We start from the raw sequence: 24,736 nt of genomic DNA on the forward strand, positions 1-24,736 counted from the left end.
TTTAAACGCATACAGTCATCCTCATGACGCATTATTCCGCCCAATCTAAATGCATGATGATAAAAGGCGTAGACCCTGACGGATGCAAAGTTTTCTGACGAACGCAACAACTTGGCCCAAAAGACATGCCAAGGGCAAACGAACACTAAAATGACACACTCGGAAGCAAGTTTTGTCCTCGTCGCCCCAAAAGATTCTACATAGGAGCAACATGTACCAGCAGTTAAGCATTACCTCCTGCTACGCGTCACACGGCCCTAGCCAACCCTTGCTCCATAATTTAACTCTAGAATGGTCCAATACCGACAGTTGAGCATCTCCTGCTACATGTAACATGGCCCCAGCTCCGCGTCTCCCTACCATGCACCAAGATGCTAAGAAGTTAGTACAAAAGTACGACCGCTGTCAGCGCTACAAGCCGATACCAGCACTGCCTGCCAGCGAGCTAGACCCGTATACGAGTCCTTGTTCATTCATGTAGTGGGCAATCGACCTAGTAGGACTTATGCCGCTTGCTTCTGGGGGCAGAAGCATGATGATCGTGTCAACCGACTACTTCACCAAATGGGTAGAAGCAGAGCCCAAGACGACCACGACTCAAACGGACATAGAGCACTTCATATGGAGGAACATCATTTGCCAATTTGCCATCCCACAGTCCATCGTCACTGACAACGGCCCGCAATTCATGGGCAAATGTATGGCGAAGTTTTTCCAAAAGTATAGCATCAAGCAGCACATGTCGATGTCGAGATATCCTCAAGGCAATAGGCGGGTTGAAGCATTTAACAAGATGATCCTCGACTGCCTCAAGAAATCCCTCACCAATAAGAAGAGAAAATGGCCAGACGAACTCCCCGGATGTTTATGGGCATAGCGCATCACCAAAAGGGTAATACTCATTTCTTTTTGGCATTTGGCTCATAAGCAATCATGCATCCCAATGCCATCAAGTCAAGTATCACCGTTCTACTACCAAGCATTGAGCTAAACAGTCAGGAGATGGCCACAAGCTTAGATCTGGCAAAGGAGAAACGCGAGCAGACCATCACCCGCATCGCAGCCTAACAGCAAAATCTCCTCTCCAGCTACAACAAAAGGGCCAAGATCCGGCAGTTCCAGCCCGAAGATCTAGTCCTAAGAAAAGCCTTCATCATTGCCCACAGAGAAGGCTCCAAAAAGATGGATCTCATATAGAAAGGTCCGTACAAGATCATCAGAGTAGGCGGCAAGAGTAATTACACCCTCTCCACCATGAAACGACAAAAAGATCGAAAAGCAGTGGAGCGCCTACAATCTGAGGAAGTACCATGTGTGACCTCCTACTACATCAAAGCTCGAAGACTCAAGCAGCTCGACGAAGACCACCTCACAAGCCGATGACTATCCAGTTGTTATGCAGTTCCTACCTTACAGCTAAGTTCTCGTTCGTTTCACTCATTTTTCAATGAGGAATTTAGAAGTAATCACAACTTGGCTCAGCTGCATGCTTAAAACAACTAGTCCCTTCAACACTTCAAAAGAAGATCGCGCCTTTCTTATGGACTTATCGCAGGAATTGTGCCCCCCCCCCCGAGGGACCAACCATGCTCTCCAGTGCGAGAAGGTAAACCAATTCCCCAACACCCACATGGGTCAGCTCTTTAAGACAGAAAGATAAACTCTACACTCCGAGTATCCAGACATAGATGAGCCTGGTTACCTTAGTATAACTAGATGCACGATGGCTTGCACCGGGATTCCTAAATGTAGCCATAATGGTCTTTTTCAAGGCTTAGCTAACTGAAGGATTTTGGGTCTCTTGGCCTAATCCATGGGGAACCGGGCCCTAGAGACGAAGGGGGCACATTACGCAGTACATCCGATGGATGATTACCCTGGAACCCTAAAGCTGCTACCGAGTGCACTAAGGTAGCCTATGGTTTCCAGACGACTGCCTACAGCTTGCCCTTCGAGCAATAAAGCCATGCTAGACTTATACAACTGCACATTCTTGTGAAAGGTTAAACAAGCTAGCATACATATACGAAGCTTTATCCACTACCGACATGCTATGTAGTCGATAAGCTTTACCTCTGCCAATCTCGGAACAATTTACACCGAGTCCTAAAGTGTTGTGATACTTGTTATGCAACCTACGGAATTAGAGAAAGCCAAGGTTAACAGCCTAGTGGTTACGCGGATTTGTCTACTTCTGTAAGTAAGGCATCCAGCTGCCAACCCTATGGCTAACAACTTTGCAAAGTTCTATATCAACATCTACGGCGGCATAGACTACGCGGGCTTGTCTGCTTATAGAAAAGTAGCACGCCTGCCACTAGTCTATATAGTCTAAAGGTTAGGGTATGAACAAAAGAAGCGAAGATGAAGAAAGCGAAGGAAGAATGTTTTTAAACAACTTGAAAGGCCAAAGGAGTTCAAGAAAAAAAAAAAAAGCTACAAGGAAAAACAAACAAAATCTTAAAGGCAACCTAAAAGACTACATTCCAGCAGCTTGGACATCCCACGACTACTCAGTCAGCAGCAGCGACGCTTTTAACAGCGGCATCATCCAGCGCTTCACCCCCGGCTGCCCTAGCCTGGGCACCAACTTCTTCAACTACTTCACAATAAAAGCCTTAAAAGTAAAAGCAAGCAAGTCTTCCGGAGAAATAGAGAAGGTCTCGAAACCTCGAGCCCATCCTTCTCACCTTTCAGTTGCTTATTCTCCTCGAGTAGACCAACATGTATACGCTGCAGCTCATCCACTTCCTTCTTCAAACTTTCATTGATCTTCAGTACACCTTGAAGTTCCAACACTTGGGGTTCAAGCTTGTCAACGATTCTCTTGAAGTAGATCACTTGATTCTAAGCAGCAATCAACTCTTCATCCTTTGCATAAGCAGCGAAATGAAGCTCAGAAACTGCAAACTCAAGATCTTGAATCTGAGGTATGTAACTTCCAATCTCCTTCTCTGCACTTTCATACTTAACTTGGATCGCGTCAAGTCTAGTCTTCAAGACAACGATCTCTTGGCGAGCAGTCTCAAGCTATAGAGAAGTGGGGGCAAAAATATTGGACTTCTTCAAAGCAACGAGCTCAGAGTCCAACCTCTTGATCTCCTCGGACAAGAAATAAGCTTCAGCTGCCATAGTCTTCACCACCTCCTTGGCAGCCTTGCTATATATGCATCATAGGAAGCATAGCAGTCCTTCTATATTGGGTTGTATGCTTCACAAAGGAACTTGGGCAAACAAACATTTCTAACGCCATCAACAAACTTGGCACAAGCGTCCATGTCTTCAAGCAGATCTGGTTTCAAGAGCACACATATCTCAGCAGCCTCTTTAAAAGCAGGCTTAGTGGATTTCTCACAGCTACCCACGCGAGCAGTCTCCTCCTTCCCAGCAGGCGAATCAGTCTCAGCAGCAGATGGAGTGGGCCTTAGCGCCACTTTAGCAGCAGAGTCCACCTTATCGTTCTTCATAATAGCAAGCCTTTCCGAATAAGAACCGGACTTAGCTCCCAACGGACGTCTTGGCATAGACCTCGGCACTAAGGGCATGACAAGACCTCTACACTGAGCAATACTATTAACAATCGAATTAGCCATTCTTGACATAACAGGCGCCACAGGCTCAGATCTAGCAGCCTCATTTTTCTTCCCATTAGAATAAGTCATGTCAATCACAGGCCTCTCAACAGCAGGTGGACCTTCACGAGCAGCGGAGGAAGTTTTCAGTTTTTTCTTAACCAACATCTCTTGAGCAGACGAGGAAGATCTTTTCTTTCCACCTTCATTCACAGTAGGCTCCACAATAGCGATTAGACGAGCCAAAGTATCCACCTTGATCCTCTTTACCTTCTCTCGAGAGAGCAACCCACATTTCTCCCGGTGAAGAAAACTAAGCAGCCAACAATATTCACGGTACTCAGCAGGAGAACTCAACCCATACTGGCTTTTACCTTATTTTTTTTCTCTCAGACCATCAAGCAAGAGGCCTGAATGCCCAACATTTCAGCAACCCATGAGGCCCTCGACCTCCTTATCTCTCTCAATCGCCAGCCTGGCTCGTGTCAGGTCCAAAAGCCCAAAAGACATAAGCCATGCGACTCGCCTAGCACTGCGCCCTAGTGCCACAATCCACGACCACAACCGCACAAGATGCCCTTTGCTCTAGCCAAGCCGAGCAACCTAAAGCAGTGGTCTCTGCCACAACACCTCGTCGGCCCATGCCGAGCCAACTCTGGCCCCTACCAGCCGACGTACCGCACCACCCCGACAGCTACCTCACGACAGCACTATCCAAGAAAAAGACAAGAAGAAATTAAATTTTTATTACATTGGTGCGGCGCGGAGAAGACGAAGAAAGCAACGAAAAACGGTCATTTGCACGGGCAAGATGTAGAAGACTGCTAGAGGAGGGGGAACAAATATCCTCTAAGCTCTCTCTCTCTCTTTTGTAGGGTAGAATAAATCACTCTCCAAAGTTGATTTAATAACCCACTTAAGGTGGACTTAAATAGGCTTTGAGAGAAATTTATTTCCCTATCTAGAAGGATCTAATTTCATATTAAAGAGGGAATCTACATCAAAACAGGAAGCAATCCTAAGTTTCCTAGAGCAAGAAGATCTCTACACCTGCTGCCCTTTCCTACGAGCAGCCTAGCAGGTGTGGGGGCATTTGTGGAGCCAAAAATAATCACAAGGCGACATGTGGATTTTTGGTGAAAATGACAAAGTCACCCCTGAGACACACCGGTTAACCTACGTGCAAGTAGTGGACAATCAGCCAAAAGTGTCCAAAATAGGTAACAAATTCCAAATTATCTCATCCATCCTCATCTTAGGTAATTACTTCATAACCTACAAATTATTCCATATAGATGGAGATTAATTGGCTAATTAATGGATTAATTCCTAATTAATCCATTAATCACCAATTAAATCACCCATTTTCACACAAAAAACCTCTAAAGCCCGGCCACCTCCATTCCCTATATATATGACCTTATTTTCTCTAAAAAGCTAGTTCCACACTCTTGCAAAACTCCCAAAAACTCTCAAACACTTTTCTCTCTAAATTCTAACTTTGGCATCAGAGGTTCTTCGGCCAAAGCGCCCCCCCCCCCAATTCATCGTGGGTGCATGAGGCACTTGGCCTTGATCTAAGGTGTTATTTGTTTTGTAGGTGCAATTTTGTCCAAGATCAAGGAGGAAGAAATTTGCATCCACATGCATGTTTATGTTATTAATTTGATGTGCGTATAAAACCTTATGTTTGTCATTGTTGAATCAGGTTGAAAGTCAATCTTTTCCTTCATCAAAACTCGTGTGTCTACTAGATGAGGTGTTGCCTGCCACCATTTCTTGTCTATCATACACCTCGGGGTGTATGTGTAATATAAGAGGCCGATTTTCAAAAGATCAACTCAAGAAATTCAAGGATTCATGTTTTGGTCATTTGGTTGACATGGACCCCATTGATTAGTTTGGCTAGCTCAACCACTACGCTATTCTTAGGGCTATTAAGGATAGAGTGATCGACGATTCCATATCCTTCCTGTTTGAAAAAAATGTCGCTAATAAAATTTTTAAAATACCAATAATATTTTTTGTTTTTTATTTTATTTACACAAAACTTCATAATAGCGGTATATACAAGTTCCATATGTATTCTTCTTTTTAAAATGACACATTTAGAAAATGAAAAGATGAACCCAATATCAAATCAATGCTTTTGATTCTTTGTTAATAATTGTAACTTCATATTAGAGTGTGGGTCCTTTTTAAGTTTTATCCAATTAAGTTCCGTGTAAAGCTTATTAACACTAACGTACAATAATCATAAGATGACGTGTTAGGAATAGGATGTGACAAAATGGAGGAATGTTACAAACCCACGAAACCGAATCCTCTCTGATCTTCTTTGTAAAGATTTCAGAAATTCGTAAATTATGTTTATTTATCGTACATTATACAAGTAGAAATTATTTTAAATTTATTATTTAAAATTAAATACAAACAATATCTAACAAAAATTAACTACATAATTTACGATTCATAAACACGATTTACGAATTTCTCAATCCTTACAAAAAAATCAAGAGAGAATCCGGTTGGCAAACCCACATTCCATTTTTCTATCATTAAAAACTACAATAATAGCATATCACTTGTCCACCATGTAGGGTTGTAATAGTCCAATCAAAATCAAATAAATGAAGAATGAAAAATTAAATTAATTCAAAAGTCCTTTTCATGATTTGTTTTTAAAATAATAATGTACTCAGTAAGCAGTGAGATGATAAATTTATTATTTACAAAATTTGAATTAATAACTAAATTTTTTGTCTTTCTAGCATTTCAATAAACTTCAAGTTATATTTAAATAAAACAAGATAATACGAATATTTTCCCTTCCTTCTGCATTCACAGGCAAACTCTCTCTCTCTCTCTCTCCCTCTCTCTCTCTCTCTGCAAACGCCGATGGCTGAGAGACCCAGATTGCAAATCCGTGACCTTCTATTTCGTATAGATTATTCCGCCTACAGCTTTACGGTACTATTCTCACTCTCTAACTTTTATCCTTCTTTGTTTGTTTCCCGAGAAAATAATTAGAAAGAAAATTTCACTCAAACGCCAATCTGTGCTGCTTCTGTGAATAATTCAGACGAGTTCGAGCTCGCTGAAGATCGGCGAGACACTCTGTGCGTTTTGCAGACCACTGATTGGCCTGGTCGAGGCTTTCATCTTCAGCTTAGCTGGTTGCTTCGATTGCCACTGTCAACCTCACCGCCTTTCCTTCACCCACGATGACGTCGTTCGACTCGCCGCCACCTCTCCATGTTTGTACATAGCTTTTCTTCAGTATATAATTTTTCAGAAATGACAATATTTTTTTAAATAAATAAATAATTAATTGAATAATGTTTCTCTCTCTCTCTCTCTCTCTCTCTCTCTCTCTCTCTCTCTCAGTTAGTGTGAATGAAGTGGAAGCATTGCGCGAACTGTTTAACAAGTTAAGTAGCTCCATTCTCGACGATGGATTACTTCACAAGGTTCATCAACTTATGCACGTCTTCTACAATTTTTTGTTTTTTAATTTTAATTTCTTTGACATGGGTCGTGGAAATTATATCTTTTTCCTTGATTTTTTTTTCATTTATTAGTAGCTGAAATTTTATTTGTTGTTGATGTCCAGGAGGAGCTGAGGTTGGCGCTTTTCAAAACTCTAGCTGGTGAAAATCTTTTTCTTGATAGGGTAAGCTCGCTTATGATACTCTAATTTAATCTAATCCTAACTGCGGGAAGGGAGACTGGATGTCGGATGCATAGGGAGAGCACATCCGCTCTAATTTCTCTTCCGGGTACATATATTAATTAGTTGCTGCCTTTTTTTTTTTCAAGCAAAAAGGAAAGTGTGAAGATTTCATAATCTTTATTCTTTAGTGACATTCTTTAGCTTAATAGCCGCTTTTTCATCCTTCCACGTCAATGCAACATTTTTTTCAACTGTCGTAATGTGACTCCAAGCGATTTACGTTATCAATCTTGTCTGAACACTGAACCAACATATATTTTGATCTGTTTCCTTTTAATCTGTGATGAAATGGGATGTAGGTGTTTGATGTTTTTGACGAAAAGAAAGATGGAGTGATTGAATTTGAGGAGTTTGTCCACGCACTAAGTGTGTTTCATCCGTATGCTTCTCTTGAGGCCAAGATTGATTGTAAGTACTCAACAACCCAATGTCAGCTGCTTAACAATAAGTTTGGAGGTGTTTCGTGTTAAATGACATTGTCTTCTTCTTTCTCTTTGGTTGCTTGCAGTCGCATTTAGGTTGTATGATTTGAGGCAAACCGGATACATCGGGCGGGAAGAAGTAAGTATCTTGATGTGTTTGAGACTGTGAACAAGTTCTGTCGTTTCAGTTCATCATAGTTTTGTAAACAATTAATTCGTCTGTTGTATTACTTCTACGGTTCTACCTTAAAAGCTGCAGTTGCTTTCAGGTCAGGCAAATGGTGGTTGCTACTTTGTTGGAATCCGGCATTCAGATGCCGGATGAAACTCTGGAAGCTATCGTCGATAAGGCAAGAATTGTGGATGTTTTAAACTTGTGTTCTTTACCTTTATTATGAAGTTTTACACTCTCAAAGCTATGTTTTCTAGCTCAGACGTTTGAGGATGCCGACGTTGACAAGGATGAAAAAATTGGCAAAGACGAATGGAAAGCCTATGCTACTCGGTACCCAACACTCCTAAAGAACATGACCCTTCCATATTTAAAGTACCTTTCCCTTACTGTCATTCCTTCGCGTTCAATTGTTTTTATATTCTTCCCCAATCCATTTCTTCTCCTAAACGTGTTCTAATTATGTTATTGACACGCCAGGGACATCACGACTGTTTTTCCGAGTTTTATTTTCAACACTGGAGTCGAAGACTGAAAATGTTGGTAATGCTCTGCTATGTAGAGTATTCAACGATATCATTCCTATATCTTGGCTTAGTTTAGGAAATAAATTTGTAATTGATTTGTATAGATTTATTTTCCTGTTGTATATCTAGAATGTAGGATAGTTTATTTCTCTATCAAGAGTTCTTCTTTGTATAAATGTCTTGGTATCAATAGAAGAAAATCACTTCTGCAAAATATATTTTTACTCTATTTTTTACATGGTATCAAGAGCTAGGTCAAAATCCTATAGTTCTTGCTACTGACCCTTTGTTTGCTATTTTTCAATAGTTTTTTCCGTCGACAGTCATGGCCACTAACGACCGCGGCTGATGCCAAGGCTGATGTTTCAAACCTATTGTTTATCCATCATTCAAATCACCCATCTATGATGCTGGTTTCGAAGCCCCTTAATAGGGACAATTACTCTACCTGGTCACGTGCGATGAGGATGTCCCTAAGTGCCAAAAACAAGCTCGGCTTTGTTGATGGTATTGTCACACAGCCTACCGAGAAGATCAAACCGGACGACCATGCTACATGACAGAGAAGCAACAATATGATTGTTGCGTGGATTATCAACTCCATTGATTCAGAAATTTCTGATAGTATCCTCTACATGACTGATGCTCATGCAATTTGGGAGGAATTGCGAGAGCGTTTTTCACAAAGCAATGCTCCTCATATTTTCCAGTTACAACGGGACATCGTTTCTCTTACTCAAGACCAACTTTCAGTTGCTGCGTACTACACAAAGTTGAAGAAATTGTGGGATGAATTAGCGCCTTACAGTGACTCCATTTCCTGCACATGTGGAGCGCAGAATGAAAGGAACAAGTTGATGCAGTTTCTTATGGGCCTCAATGAGTGCTATGGTGCCATTCGACGACAAGTCTTACTGATGAATGATTCCCACTGTTCGTCAGGCCTATGCTTCAATTTCCCAAGAAGAGAAACAAAGATCTCTTACTGCTTCATGTGGGGTCACTGAGACAACAGCTATGGCTGTTTGACAAGATGCTTCACGTGGGTCCTCCAGTCGCAAGCCCCTGCACTGTACTCATTGTGCTCATGACTATCACACAATTGATACTTGTTACCAGCTTCATGGATATCCACCGGGGCATCGTCTTCACAAAGTCAAGCCTCAAAAAGGAAGCAAGCCTTCTAAAAAGGAAGGCAGCTCTTTTTCTTCAGTGAATCAAGTTTCCGAATGTGCCACTTTGGAGGAGATGAAGTCGGTGATGTCCGGGTTATCTAACAACCAATTCCAGCAAATCCTTCACATAATGAATAATAAAGGACGTGATGCATCCGTTCCTCCAAAAGCTAATGTCGTTGCCATGAAGGCAGGTTTGTCAACATCCCATTTGCCCTTACATCGATGGATAATCAATAGTCGTGCAACGGATCATATAACCTCCTCATCAGATTTACTCACTAATGGTGTCAAAAATACCCATTTGTCATCAGTTTTATTACCAAGTGGAAAGCAAGCTCACATAGTCTCCACTGGGAATGTCCCTTTGAGTTCTACTTTTTTGTTGCGAGATGTGTTATGTGTGCCCACTTTCAAAGTAGATTTGATGTTTATGAGTCAAATTACAAGTGGATTACATGTTCCGTAACCTTTTTTCCTTTGTAGTGTGTTATGCAGGACTTGACGACGAAGACGGTGATTGGTTTGGGTAAGCAACACGGAGGGCTCTATTATTTGGTGGCATTGACTCCCACAACATCTAGTAGTCCATGCCGAGTCTGCAACCTTGTTCTCTCCCCTACAGAGTTGTGGCATCAACGTCTGGGTCAATTATCATCTTCTAGACTAGATTTCATGTCGAAAAACCTGTTGCATTTTCCTTTCAAGTCAAATAATGCTTGTGATGTTTGTCCTTTAGCCAAGCAAAGTTGTTTACTGATAGGAGCATATTCATGCGACTTAAATGGCTTGTTCTCGTGCATTTACGTTATGTTTCATTAGTTATTTTAGTCCTTTATGCTTCTTTTGTGTGTTTTCAGGTTCTAAGGGCAAAGTATGCAAAATGGTGCATTTTGGTGCATTTTGGAGTAGTTTGGGGCGTTAAATGGATTGGATATACTTGAAGCCAAGTAGATGGACGAAATTGAAGACCAAAGGAGGCCCTTTGTACCAGAAATTCACACCAACACATCCCATTTCAGATTGCATTCCAATCATTCCAGCCAAGCCACATGCACTCCCTTTAATTTATTCAACCTAGCTGTCAAAGCACATGCACATTCACCCTAATCATTCACATACACAATCTGCCATCATTCACACATTCATTCCACATGCATTCCCTTCACAAATCAGCCACATGCACTTTGCCTTTCATCATTGCACCATAAATCAGCCACATGCACCCATAATCATTCATCCAACTTTGCACATGCATTCATCATCATAACCTAGCTGTCATTACCCTTTAATCACATGCATAAATCAGCCACATGCATCTCCCATCACCATTTCAGATTTCCACCAAGTTCCTAGCTGTCATATTCCCTCCTTTTCACCTATAAATAAGCATCCATTGCAGCCACAATTCATTCATTCCCATTCATACACAATTCATTCACCATTCACGCCAGAAATTCATCCCCTCTCTATAACACATCCATACTTCACCATTCTTCATATTTTCTGCTCAAAAAGAAGCCTTGAGGTCCCCTACATCCATCCCTATCCTAAACACATCATTCTACACCATCCATAACTCCCCATCCCTCCAAACCTATCCTTAGACCTTGTGCTACAACGAAGAGGAGGAGAAGAGTGCCTAAACGTTCATACAATTCAAGTTTGAGTTGTTGGAATGTTTAGGTGTTTCTTTTCCTCGATTCCAATGTTTAATTTCAATTCTCTTTGTTTTGTACGTATGAGGAACTAAACCCCCCCCTTGGCTAGGGGGGGATTCAAAATATATGTTTATGCTTGCATTTTGATTTGATTACTTCTAATTGCGTTTCATAAGTTGTGGATTCAATTTGTTTAACTGTTTGATTGATAACTTATTTATGTATGTTTATTGAGAGTATACGCTTAATTTTCATGCATGAATATGACGCTAGAATATAAGTGAGTTTCACCTAATAGTTACGAACTTATATTCACAAGTAGTGGAGGTTGCTTATAAACAATCGCGTTAAACGAATTCTTGGCATAAGTTTCATGCAATCATAGTAACGAATGCCTCGTCAACACTTATAATTTTCATAGAGCGTAATGATTCTTGCTTGTATCTCTATTATGCAATCATGTAGGGGACTTGTGGGGAATGTTTTGGGTTGTCGTATGCAATCATCCAATTCAATAACGTTAGGAAGATTTGAAGGTTAATTAGTGCATCACGGTTAACTTGGGGTGTTGAGAATTCATGGTTTATTGAAATGCAATTGGAAATCTTTTTATTATGCAAGTGTAACATGTGTGGAGATGAACCCCTTAGCTAGCCATCCCATCCATTCAATTCCATCACATTCATACTTACAATCTGTTTTAATTAGAATCTGTGCAATTAGTTTAATTTCGTCCAAAACTCAATCCCCCCTTGCTTTAGTGTCCAACTTAGTTAGAAAGTGTCTTAGTTTGTGTTTCTAAGTGTTTTGATTCATTTTATTACCCAATTTCGTCCAAAGTAGTCAAAGTGCTCAAAACTGCCCAGAAAGTGTTTTTAAGGCAGTTTTGAGTGTTTTGGGTGCTGTTTGAGTCTTTTGGTTTGTTTTAGTGTTTTAAGTGTTTAGTTTTGCATTCTTTGAGTCTAGTTTAGTGTTAAAGTGTCTTAGTTTGTGTTTATAAGTGTTTTGATTCAATTTATTACACACATTCGTCCAAATTCACCAAAGTGCTCAAAACTGCCCAGATTGTGTTTTTAAGGCAGTTTTGAGTGTTTTGGGGCTGTTTTGAGTCCTTTGGTTTGTTTTAGTGTTTTAAATGTTTAGTTTTGCATTCTTTGAGTCTAGTTTAGTGTTTTAAACTTTATTTTACGTTTTTGAGTCAGTTTCCAAGTGATTTTGCAATCCCTCCTAATCCCCGGTTAAGAACGATCCCTACTTATACTTATACTACAATTGATAAAAAGAGGGTTTAATTTGTGTGCGTATAATTCTCGCATCAAATTTTGGCGCCGTTGCCGGGGAATAGCAACTTTGCTAATCTCTTGGATTGTTTTATTTTCGTTTGTGTGTATATATTTTTAGTTTTATTTTGTTGATTTTAGAAGCACAACATGGCACTTGATAATGCTTATCTTTTGTCACAGCTCATGGAAAGGTCCCAAATGCAAAACGTTGATATAGTTGATCTTCAATCAAGGAATAACGTGTTTTCCAATACTTACAATTCGGATTGGAGTGATCATTCAACTTCTATGTGGTGGGAACCTCAAAATATTCAACAAGAAAGATATTGGGAGCCACCTCATATTCAATATGCCCAACCAAACTCAAATTCGTCAATAGATTATAATCAAATTCTTAATGAATTAAACTCTTTGGTGCAGGGTTCACAAAATCAAGCTAAGGAGACTCACCAAGAAACATATTGGCAACCATATGAGGATTCATATGCACCACCACAGCCTTCCCCTCAATCTTCACATCCAAATTCAGGTATATCAAATTATTATAAGGAAGTTATTCAACAACTGAATTCTGTGGAGCAGGGCAGGGAAGCTCAACCATTTCAACAAGACGCATTTTGGCGACCAATTGAGGATTTCTATCAAGCAAAAAAGTTGGCTGAGTGGAACAGTCAATTTAGGCAGAATGCAGAATGCATGGAACAAATTCAAGAACAAATGGTTGAAGATGAGCCCATGGATGAATTGCTACTGCTCAAAGAGGAGGAGGATGCACAAGGCACAGCAAGGGAAGAACAACCCTTGCCGCAACCTCCCAATATTCCTACACCACCCCATTCAAGTAAGGTTGTTCCAAATTTAATTATTTCTAACTTTGTTCCCCCAAATGCACCCTTCCCTGGCAGGTTCATGCAATCCATGAAAGATGAGGGGAAGAAAGACATCTTGGACACCTTTCCAACAATTCACGAGGAAAAAGTGGTTGAGGAGCATCTTGAATTCATCAAGGAGGAAATTGGAGTGGATCACACAGCCACAACCTTCAGAATGTCCAATCTGAATGAAAACATCCCTTGTGCATTTGTTGAATGTGCTGCGACTTTAGAGCCAATATTGCAGCCCATAGGTAAGCCACCAACTCAAATTCCAATTCCCACTTCAATTAATCGTGTGTTACATTCTTCATTGCAGGCACCTACTCAAATCCAATTTGGTGAAAGAGTTTACATGGATCTTAGGACAGATCTCTATTCCACTCCATACAAAGATCCAATTCTTGAATGTTTTGAGAAGCATTTCGTGGAGGATGTACTTAAGTTCTTATTGGAGCATGTAGGTAAGCCACCAACTCAAAATCCAAAGTCGTTTTTGACTAATATGTTGTTGATGTCAATGATTAGAGCACCCACTCTTGAAATTCAACCATTGCCGGAACATTTCAAGTATCATCATCCATTCAATGATCAACTCCATGCCGTGGGTTCCATTAAGGCATGATTGTGTTCTTCGTCCGGCTGCAAGACGTTAAAGAAAGCGCTACTTGGGAGGCAACCCAATACAGTGAATAAAACAAAGCTTTTTCATTAATTTTCGAGAAATTACAAATGTATCTAACAAATGGAGCTTCACAAAGGTTGTTTTTGTTTTTGTTTGCGTGAAGACCCACCACGAGGCAAAACTCTAGAAGCGGAAGTCATCGAAGCAGGAGGCATCGAAGTAGGAGGCATCGGAGCAAGAGGCATCGGAGCAAGAGGCATCGGAGCGAGAGGCATAGGAGCGGGAGGCATCGGATATAGAGCATTCCAGTCCCCAATACTTGGCGGAACGCTGGATGACCCAGGAAAAAGGTGCCCCTGGAAGAAAGACGCAAGCCGTTGACGGTCACTTTGCATCCGACCTTGAGATTCTTGCATCTCATCAAGCTTCCTCTTCATGCCCGACGAATAGTTATTGGCAAGCACATGCAAAGTTCTATTCTCGTACTTAAGTTGTTTGATCTCTTGTTTCAGGTTCTCCACCTCCGCCATCAAAGATTCAACCTGACGGGAGCGAGCAAGGAGGCGTTGGCCCATGTTGGACACAGAGCCTGCGCACTGAACGTTGAGAGCCAGGGACTCTTGAACGGCCAACTCATCGGACCGTCCTGAAAACAGCTGACTATCTCTGGGAGTGAGGAGGTTCCGAGCTACTATCGTAGCTGTTGTGGCGTCCTGCATCACGGAGTCTTCACCTGTAAGAGGACCGTTAGAAGATAAGAAAGAAGGGCGTCATACGTTACCTTGACGCGGCACGCCCGTATCACTGCGGAGACTCAATTCTAAGCTAAGGTTCGATGGGTTTGCCATTTTTCAAAAGTGTTCAAAGAGAAGGGGTGGACGGAGTAAATTTTCAAAAGGGCCGGAGACGAGTATCAAGAATGGGAAATCTTCAGAGTGTGTAAGTTGGCAGTGATCGATAGCTCTATAAAAAGCCAAGGCAACGCGTCCACCGATTCAAAAAGCCGGAATTTGAGGCGTAAAGTTTGGCGACGCTCCCTCGGCTTTTTCAGAAAACGCGTTCGACACGTGGAGGCCACCATCACAACTACACGTCTTTAGCCGACAAGCGCAAAGTTCGGCGACGCTTTCTCTGCTTTTCAGAAAGCGCCTGCTCAGAAATCGAAGAGGCGTCTTCAAAGATCGAAGAGTCGTCACTATTTCAAAAAGCTGGATTTGCGGGATCAAAACGTTTGTCGACAAGGGTAAAAGAACAGTACCACCACTTGCTATTGGGAAATCCCTATATTTGTCGACTTTCATCTTTTATGGCAAGGCAAACCTGAAGAAAATGCCCGACTCTTCCTCACCTCTGAGGGCGCACTCCCAGCAAAGCCTTTCGAAACACTCAATTCTTTCTTCTTCCCCAAAGATGATACCAGATGCCTGGAGTACAGATGACCCAGGAGGAAGCAGCACAACAAATACATGTGCTGATTCATTCACCGCTTCTTCAAAAGCAAAGGTATCTCATATCATCAAGGTCAAAAGCAAAGGTATCTCATATCATGCTCTTTCCCTGTCTTTTCCTTTGTCTTTGTTATTACTTGCATGGCAAAGTGAAAGAAGCAATCAGCCGGCACTTGGAGTCTATCTAGACTCTATTCCCTGGTTGCTTACCTAGCTTTGCTGAGCTATCCTCTAACCCTCTTCAATACGAATTGGAGAGATTGAACAAAGAAACAGATAAGAGAATGAAGCTCAGACCTTCGGGGGAGACCAAAGGAAGCCTGCTGCCCAGTTCAAGAGTAGCACAAAGGAAAATCAACGATGGGAGCAGCGCAGTTCAAGAGTAAGCCTGTGGAATCACAAAGATCCAAGCCTCAATGCAATTACCAAGGAGAAGATGGAATTTACACTATATAACCAGATTTGCGTCTCTAAACTCTTCTCTTTGTTAACTACATTCTGCCATGTTTAGTATGTTTAGTTGCTTTTTGTGTGTTTACTTATGTTTTGTGTGAATCTATGCTTAAAACATTGAGGACAATGTTTGATTTAAGTGTGGGGGGGTAACTAAGTATATTTGATGCAAATTCGTGGGATTTTATCACCCATAACTTCAAATGTTGTTCCTTGCTGTTTTAAGGTGTTTTTAAGATGTTTTAGAGTGTTTTAGTATGTTTTGTTTTATAACTCCGAAAATCACATAAAAATTTGAAAAACATGTTTTGAAAAGCCTAAAAAGAGTGTTTTAAGTCGTTTTTGTGTGTTTGTGTCTTAGGATACCTTCCAACACAATGATAAGGATTTGGTTTGTAATTGCATGACTGTTAAAAAGAGTTATAAACATAGAGAAAAGTTTGATTTACTCTTGGTATATGCTTGGTTATGGTTATAATGTATGACTTCACATGCAATCATAAAAGAAAAATTCGTTTTTGTAACATGCTTGAAGGAAGGAACTCAAACAAACGCTACAACCCTGTGAGACTCGAGCCATTACCTTCTTTGGAGAGTTATAATCTGTGATTCTTTGTTTTCTAAAGTTGTTGCATGATCTCATTATTCCTTGCTTGGTTGCTACTTAGAATGCAATTATATCATGATAGAACTAAATGCTAGAACTTATATCCGTTTCATTCAAAGCATGACATTGAATTGCATAACACATATCAAGATGAAGTTGTGTAACCACCACCATAGCCAAATAGCCTTACTTCCCATATTTCATATATGTTGTAAGTTTTAACCCCGTTGAGCCTTGTTTAGCCTTTATTCTTTGTTTACCCACATTTTCCTCACCTAGCCTAGAGTAGGACTTTCCTATACCCTTGTTCTTAAAGTATAGTGAGCATGACTTAAATGAATTCCTTTTGAGTTACATTATGCAAGAAAATGAGTGTGGGGGAGTAAAAGTTTGTTCTTACGTTTATATGTATGTTTTGAGATTCAAAAAAGAAAAGAAGAAGAAAAAAAAAAAAAAAAAAAAAAAAAAAAAAAAAAAGAGTGAAAATAAGTAAGAATGAACTCACGAGCGTTGATGGTTGAAGAAAGGGTCCAAAAAGTTGAATATGGCCCTAAGTTTTGTGTGATTTTCCCTTGGGTGCTCAAAGTTGACTTCTGCGTTCTTAAGGGAATTCTAAGTGCCTAATTCAATACTTTGCTCACTATTGCTTTAAGAATGTTTGTTTATCCTTCACCTTTCATTGTTAGCCAATACCCTAGCCCCGTTACAACCCTTTGACTTCTATCTTGAGTGTTATGTGTTTCAAAATGTGGAGTTTGGAATTGATATGAGCTTATGGAGTCACTGGTTCTCGCGTCTAAGTAGTAGCATTCCATTCATGAGATCATATCTAAACATGCTTATTAACTCCAGAAATTGCTCTCTTTGTGATATATATATGTGAGTGTTCGTTTTCATTAATCTTCTCACAAATGACTAGATTAGGGTGTGTAGTTAGAAAATCTGAGTGAAAATCGAGTGCATATCTTGTAAGGAATTGAGCAAATTCTCTAAGGCATGTTACTACATTCAAAACATGGTTTTAAATGCTTAATTGTGAAATAGTATGTGGTGACTATGATTAAGAATGTACTTAAGTGTGAAGATGACTAAAATCTGTGAGAATGATGATTTTTAACATGTCATGTGCATTGGAAATCCCTGAGACGATTGTTGGAAGGTTTAGGTTGTGTTTTACTTGTTTTGTTTCGTTTCGTTTTGTTTTGTTTTTCTTTCTGTTTTGCTCGAGGACTAGCAAAAGATAAGTGTGGGGGTATTTGATAGGAGCATATTCATGCGACTTAAATGGCTTGTTCTCGTGCATTTACGTTATGTTTCATTAGTTATTTTAGTCCTTTATGCTTCTTTTGTGTGTTTTCAGGTTCTAAGGGCAAAGTATGCAAAATGGTGCATTTTGGTGCATTTTGGAGTAGTTTGGGGCGTTAAATGGATTGGATATACTTGAAGCCAAGTAGATGGACGAAATTGAAGACCAAAGGAGGCCCTTTGTACCAGAAATTCACACCAACACATCCCATTTCAGATTGCATTCCAATCATTCCAGCCAAGCCACATGCACTCCCTTTAATTTATTCAACCTAGCTGTCAAAGCACATGCACATTCACCCTAATCATTCACATACACAATCTGCCATCATTCACACATTCATTCCACATGCATTCCCTTCACAAATCAGCCACATGCACTTTGCCTTTCATCATTGCACCATAAATCAGCCACATGCACCCATAATCATTCATCCAACTTTGCACATGCATTCATCATCATAACCTAGCTGTCATTACCCTTTAATCACATGCATAAATCAGCCACATGCATCTCCCATCACCATTTCAGATTTCCACCAAGTTCCTAGCTGTCATATTCCCTCCTTTTCACCTATAAATAAGCATCCATTGCAGCCACAATTCATTCATTCCCATTCATACACAATTCATTCACCATTCACGCCAGAAATTCATCCCCTCTCTATAACACATCCATACTTCACCATTCTTCATATTTTCTGCTCAAAAAGAAGCCTTGAGGTCCCCTACATCCATCCCTATCCTAAACACATCATTCTACACCATCCATAACTCCCCATCCCTCCAAACCTATCCTTAGACCTTGTGCTACAACGAAGAGGAGGAGAAGAGTGCCTAAACGTTCATACAATTCAAGTTTGAGTTGTTGGAATGTTTAGGTGTTTCTTTTCCTCGATTCCAATGTTTAATTTCAATTCTCTTTGTTTTGTACGTATGAGGAACTAAACCCCCCCCTTGGCTAGGGGGGGATTCAAAATATATGTTTATGCTTGCATTTTGATTTGATTACTTCTAATTGCGTTTCATAAGTTGTGGATTCAATTTGTTTAACTGTTTGATTGATAACTTATTTATGTATGTTTATTGAGAGTATACGCTTAATTTTCATGCATGAATATGACGCTAGAATATAAGTGAGTTTCACCTAATAGTTACGAACTTATATTCACAAGTAGTGGAGGTTGCTTATAAACAATCGCGTTAAACGAATTCTTGGCATAAGTTTCATGCAATCATAGTAACGAATGCCTCGTCAACACTTATAATTTTCATAGAGCGTAATGATTCTTGCTTGTATCTCTATTATGCAATCATGTAGGGGACTTGTGGGGAATGTTTTGGGTTGTCGTATGCAATCATCCAATTCAATAACGTTAGGAAGATTTGAAGGTTAATTAGTGCATCACGGTTAACTTGGGGTGTTGAGAATTCATGGTTTATTGAAATGCAATTGGAAATCTTTTTATTATGCAAGTGTAACATGTGTGGAGATGAACCCCTTAGCTAGCCATCCCATCCATTCAATTCCATCACATTCATACTTACAATCTGTTTTAATTAGAATCTGTGCAATTAGTTTAATTTCGTCCAAAACTCAATCCCCCCTTGCTTTAGTGTCCAACTTAGTTAGAAAGTGTCTTAGTTTGTGTTTCTAAGTGTTTTGATTCATTTTATTACCCAATTTCGTCCAAAGTAGTCAAAGTGCTCAAAACTGCCCAGAAAGTGTTTTTAAGGCAGTTTTGAGTGTTTTGGGTGCTGTTTGAGTCTTTTGGTTTGTTTTAGTGTTTTAAGTGTTTAGTTTTGCATTCTTTGAGTCTAGTTTAGTGTTAAAGTGTCTTAGTTTGTGTTTATAAGTGTTTTGATTCAATTTATTACACACATTCGTCCAAATTCACCAAAGTGCTCAAAACTGCCCAGATTGTGTTTTTAAGGCAGTTTTGAGTGTTTTGGGGCTGTTTTGAGTCCTTTGGTTTGTTTTAGTGTTTTAAATGTTTAGTTTTGCATTCTTTGAGTCTAGTTTAGTGTTTTAAACTTTATTTTACGTTTTTGAGTCAGTTTCCAAGTGATTTTGCAATCCCTCCTAATCCCCGGTTAAGAACGATCCCTACTTATACTTATACTACAATTGATAAAAAGAGGGTTTAATTTGTGTGCGTATAATTCTCGCATCATTTACCTTTTGGTGTCAGTTCCATTACAACTACAAAACTGTTTGATTTGATTATTTGCAATATTTGGGGTCCTTATAAAATTGCTTCTACTTCTGAAGCAAAATATTTCTTAACCGTAGTGGATGATTATTCCCGTTTCACATGGATTTTTCTTATGCAACACAAATCAGAAACGTAACTTATCCTTAAAGATTTTTTCTCTTTTGCTAACACTCAGTTTAATACATTCATTCGCCAAATAACAATAGACAATGGCGGAGAATTTTTTTTACTTCATGGTTTCTTTCAAGACCATGGAGTAATTTATCAACACTCTTGTGTGTATACGCCTCAACAAAATGGGGTAGTCAAGCGCAAACATCGTCACATACTTGAAATTGCTCATGCCTTGTGTTTCCAAGCTAATATTCCCCTTCATTTTTTGGGTGGATGTGTGCTAACAGTTGTCCATCTCATTAATCGTGTCCCTACCCTAATCATTTCCCATCAAACGTCTTTTGAACGGCTTTACTCTAAACAACCTTCTTTTTCCCATCTTAAAGTATTTGGTTGTCTTGCTTATGCAACCGACACCCATATATCTCACAAATTTGCCCCCCGAGCTCACAAATATGTCTTCCTAGGGGTACCCTGCTAGTCAAAAAGCGTACAAGCTTTACAATCTTACCATTCACAAATTTTTTACAAGCCGAGATTGTTTTTCATGAACATATTTTCCCTTGCCATTCTTCTTCATCTTCCCTTCCTTACCTGCACCTCCATCACCACTACTTCCAAACCCCACTTTACCGTGCCCTTCTTCACCTCCACCTCCTTCTCCACCGAGTCTATGTTAAAGCAATCAACCCCATCTCATTAAAGGACCTACACAAATCTAGAATAAAGAATTCTAGAACATTCACTAAGGTTGGTTAGCTAGATTATCCAAGTTAAAGTAGTACTTTGTAGAAATGACTAGAATGTTGTTTCTTAAGTTGGTGGAAGAGTCTAGAAGAATGGTGAGGTTTCCACCAACATGCAAGATTAGTGTAGATAATTCTAGCTTAGGAAGTTAGTGGAATTATCTAGATATCTCTAGCATAGTGTGTCCATGCTTCTCCAAGGTTCCATCCATGCCTATAAAAGGAGAAGGCATCCACACCATTTGTATCAACAAAATCAACAACAAACCAAGCAAGCAAGTGAGTGAGAAGAAAGAATAGTCTTGTAAGAGTGTGAGTGTTCTAGAGTTTGTCTCTAGAAAGTGAGTGAGTGTCATAGCTTCTCAAGAGTGTCTTTGATAGTTTGTGTTGTAATATTTTGTTTGTGTAATACAAGTAATTTGTTTACTTGTATTGTCTCTCCAACACTTGTGCTAGAGTTGTGTACTCTAAGTTTTTTTTTTTCCAACAATTGGTATCAGAGCGGTACGATCAGGGACCGTCTCTATTAAAGCTTTTGAGAATCGTGAGAAGTTTAGTACTTCGCAAGATTATTCGTTAATCTTGTTCGGCTTATCGAAGCTCTGCCGACACGATGGGAGACCTTCAAGTTGTTGGAGGAATCAAGAAGTTGAACAACAAAAATTACAACACGTGGGCGACATGTATGAAGTCTTACCTACAAGGCCAAGATCTTTGGGATGTCGTCGGCGGTAATGAAGTTACGCAGCCAGAAGAAGACACTAGCGGCGCTTTGAGGAAGTGGAAGATCAAGGCAGGTAAGGTCATGTTTGCCTTAAAAACCACAGTTGAAGATGACATGTTGGAGCACATACGGAAGGCCAAGACACCAAAAGAAGCGTGGGACACCTTCGCCACACTCTTTTCAAAGAGGAACGATACAAGACTGCAGCTTCTCGAGAACGAGCTATTATCAGTGGCCCAAAGGGACATGACGATTGCGCAGTATTTCCACAAGGTAAAGTCTATTTGCCATGAAATTTCTGAATTAGATCCTAGTGCTGCCATTGTAGAATCCAGGATAAAAAGAATAATTATCCATGGATTGAGACCCGAATATCGAGGCTTCATTGCCGCTGTACAAGGATGGCCAACCCAACCATCACTTGTTGAGTTCGAGAATTTGCTTGCCGATCAAGAAGCTTTGGCAAAGCAAATGGGAGGGGTCTCGTTAAAAGGTGAGGAGGAAGCGCTCTACACCAAAAGTAAAGGCAGCTTTAAGCAGCGTGCTGGTGGTGGATCTAAAAGAAATGGTGACAAGGAAAAAGGTCATCAAGGAGGAGGGAGTTCTTGGCCAGGGAGAGCTCCGAAGTATCACGGCAATCGTGGTCAGTCCCAGAATAATAAAAGATTTGAGGGCAAGTGTTACAATTGTGGAAAGAATGGTCACATGGCGAAGGATTGCTGGTTCAAAAGGCCTGCAGAAAGTAACGTCGCCAACTCAAAGAAGAAAAGTGAAGATGATTGGGATGTCATTGCGTCTCTAGCCTTGGAGGAACAATGGGACGGTGAAGCATCTATTGCTACAGAGAAGAAAGAGTCAGCTCTCACAGCAACAAGTCTGGAGTCAATTGACTACCAGAATGATTGGATCGTGGATTCAGGCTGCTCAAACCATATGACAGGTGATGAGAAAAAGTTACAAAGTCTGACTGAGTACAAAGGAGGCCACTTAGTGGTGATGGCTAATGACTCGAGGCTACCAATTGCTCACATCGGTAAAACAGTAATTAAGCCCTGATACAGCACTAACCATGTGCCACTTCAAGATGTCTACCATGTTCCAGGTATGAAGAAAAATCTGCTTTCAGTGCCGCAACTGACGTCGTTGGGAAATTATGTCTTGTTTGGTCCACGAGATGTGAAGGTGTATCGACACCTCAAGATCTTAGGGATGCCAACAATGGAGGGACGGCGACTGCAGTCAGTCTATGTAATGTCAGCAAAAACTGCATACATAGACAAGACAAGGAAGAACGAGACAGCAGATTTATGGCACATGAGATTGGGACACGTTAGCTATCACAAGCTAAATGTGATGATGAAGAAGTCAATGCTTAAGGGGCTACCTCAGCTTGACGTGAGAATAGACACGATTTGTGCAGGATGCCAGTATGGTAAAGCACATCAACTACAATACGAAGAGTCAAAGTTTAAACCGAAAGAGGCGTTGGAGTTAGTTCATTCTGATGTGTTCGGGCCCGTCAAGCAACCATCGATAAGTGGGATGCGGTACATGGTGACATTCATTGATGACTTCTCGAGGTATGTGTGGGTTTTCTTTATGAAAGAAAAATCTAAAACATTTTCAAAATTTAAAGAGTTTAAGGAGACAATTGAAGGAGAAGTAGGAAAGAAGATCCGTTGCATACGCATAGATAATGGAGGAGAATATACCTTGAATGAGTTTTCCCAGTATCTACAAGAATGTAGAATACGTCACTAGTTCACCTGTGCCAATACGCCACAACAGAATGGCGTAGCGGAAAGAAAAAACCGGCATCTTGCAAAAATATGTCGAAGTATGCTCCATGCCAAGAATGTACCAGGAAGGTTTTGGGCCGAAACAATGAGAACTGCAGCTTATGTGATCAACAGACTTCCTCAACCCAGGTTAGAATTTGTCTCACCCTTTGAGAAACTGTGGGATATGAAACCGACAATTAGTTACTTTCGAGTCTTTGGCTGTGTGTGCTACGTATTTGTTCCAAGTCATTTACGTAGCAAGTTTGACAAGAAGGCAGTCCGATGTATCTTTGTGGGATACGACAGCCAAAGAAAAGGGTGGAAATGTTGTGATCCTACGAATGGAAGGTGTTACACATCACGAGATGTGGTGTTTGATGAAGCATCTTCTTGGTGGTCCTCAGAAAAAGAGGCGTTGCCTGATTCAAGAAAGATAGAAGATAAGTTGCAGCAAAAGATAGGGGAGCAAATTGTTCGAATCCAGTCGAGACCTGATAAGTCTGAAGATTCGCTTGATGATGATGATGTTGAGCAAACAGTGCCCCAAAACCCTTGCCAAGCTGACATATATCAACAACCAGAAGAAGATAGACCTAGTGAAGTGGAAGTATCAACTCCATAATCACAACTAAGGAGGTCAACAAGAATCTGGAGGCAAAATCCTAGATACGTCAACGCAATCATAGAAGAAGAAGCAACTGGACCTGAGTGCTTCAAAGTTGAGAGAAGAGGTCGATGCGTTAAAGAAATATCAAATTTGGGATCCAGTGGCAAGGCTAAGAAATGTGAAACCCATCTCATACAAATGGGTGTTCAAGATGAAGCGTTGTCAACCCAGCGTAAAGTAAAGAATGAGATGGTGTTGAGGGGGAGTGTTAAAGCAATCAACCCCATCTCATTAAAGGACCTACACAAATCTAGAATAAAGAATTCTAGAACATTCACTAAGGTTGGTTAGCTAGATTATCCAAGTTAAAGTAGTACTTTGTAGAAATGACTAGAATGTTGTTTCTTAAGTTGGTGGAAGAGTCTAGAAGAATGGTGAGGTTTCCACCAACATGCAAGATTAGTGTAGATAATTCTAGCTTAGGAAGTTAGTGGAATTATCTAGATATCTCTAGCATAGTGTGTCCATGCTTCTCCAAGGTTCCATCCATGCCTATAAAAGGAGAAGGCATCCACACCATTTGTATCAACAAAATCAACAACAAACCAAGCAAGCAAGTGAGTGAGAAGAAAGAATAGTCTTGTAAGAGTGTGAGTGTTCTAGAGTTTGTCTCTAGAAAGTGAGTGAGTGTCA

General features: G+C 40.4%; 2 protein-coding genes across 4 annotated transcripts; both read left to right on the plus strand.

The window, feature by feature from the left end:
* The first annotated feature begins 6,399 nt into the window (after nt 1-6,399).
* On the plus strand, nt 6,400-8,655 carry LOC103957164 (calcineurin B-like protein 10). Of its 3 annotated transcripts, none has more exons than XM_009369272.3 (9): nt 6,400-6,542; nt 6,655-6,829; nt 6,960-7,042; nt 7,186-7,245; nt 7,605-7,713; nt 7,814-7,866; nt 7,997-8,077; nt 8,162-8,274; nt 8,380-8,655. In XM_009369272.3, exons 1-9 carry the CDS (start codon nt 6,471-6,473, stop codon nt 8,432-8,434), a joined length of 801 nt encoding a protein of 266 aa, XP_009367547.2. In that variant the 5' UTR covers nt 6,400-6,470; the 3' UTR covers nt 8,435-8,655. The 3 variants fall into 3 exon arrangements, with proteins under 3 accessions (XP_009367547.2, XP_009367548.2, XP_048443069.1); XM_009369273.3 differs by having other exon boundaries at nt 8,162-8,232; XM_048587112.1 differs by lacking the exon at nt 8,380-8,655 and having other exon boundaries at nt 8,162-8,373.
* Nucleotides 8,656-9,001: 346 nt separating this feature from the next.
* LOC108867940 lies at nt 9,002-10,134 on the plus strand. Its single transcript, XM_048587148.1, has 3 exons — nt 9,002-9,334; nt 9,546-9,795; nt 10,100-10,134. Exons 1-3 carry the CDS (start codon nt 9,002-9,004, stop codon nt 10,132-10,134), a joined length of 618 nt encoding a protein of 205 aa, XP_048443105.1.
* Nucleotides 10,135-24,736: the final 14,602 nt, after the last annotated feature.

The sequence above is a fragment of a genome, unplaced genomic scaffold, assembly GCF_019419815.1.
Source record: "Pyrus x bretschneideri cultivar Hongxiangsu unplaced genomic scaffold, Pyrus_bretschneideri_v1 Contig26, whole genome shotgun sequence".
In the NCBI taxonomy this organism is placed as follows: Eukaryota; Viridiplantae; Streptophyta; class Magnoliopsida; order Rosales; family Rosaceae; genus Pyrus; species Pyrus x bretschneideri.

Bases quoted from the DNA above. Each gene is read 5' to 3' on its own strand.
- LOC103957164 (XM_048587112.1), top strand. From the start codon at position 6,471: ATGGCTGAGAGACCCAGATTGCAAATCCGTGACCTTCTATTTCGTATA. The intron at 7,867-7,996 runs GTAAGTATCTTG...AGTTGCTTTCAG, and splicing joins GATACATCGGGCGGGAAGAA to GTCAGGCAAATGGTGGTTGC. The intron at 8,078-8,161 runs GCAAGAATTGTG...TTTCTAGCTCAG, and splicing joins TGGAAGCTATCGTCGATAAG to ACGTTTGAGGATGCCGACGT.
- LOC108867940 (XM_048587148.1), top strand. From the start codon at position 9,002: ATGATTGTTGCGTGGATTATCAACTCCATTGATTCAGAAATTTCTGAT. The intron at 9,335-9,545 runs GTCTTACTGATG...ACTTGTTACCAG, and splicing joins ATGGTGCCATTCGACGACAA to CTTCATGGATATCCACCGGG. The intron at 9,796-10,099 runs GTTTGTCAACAT...TGTGTTATGCAG, and splicing joins TGTCGTTGCCATGAAGGCAG to GACTTGACGACGAAGACGGT.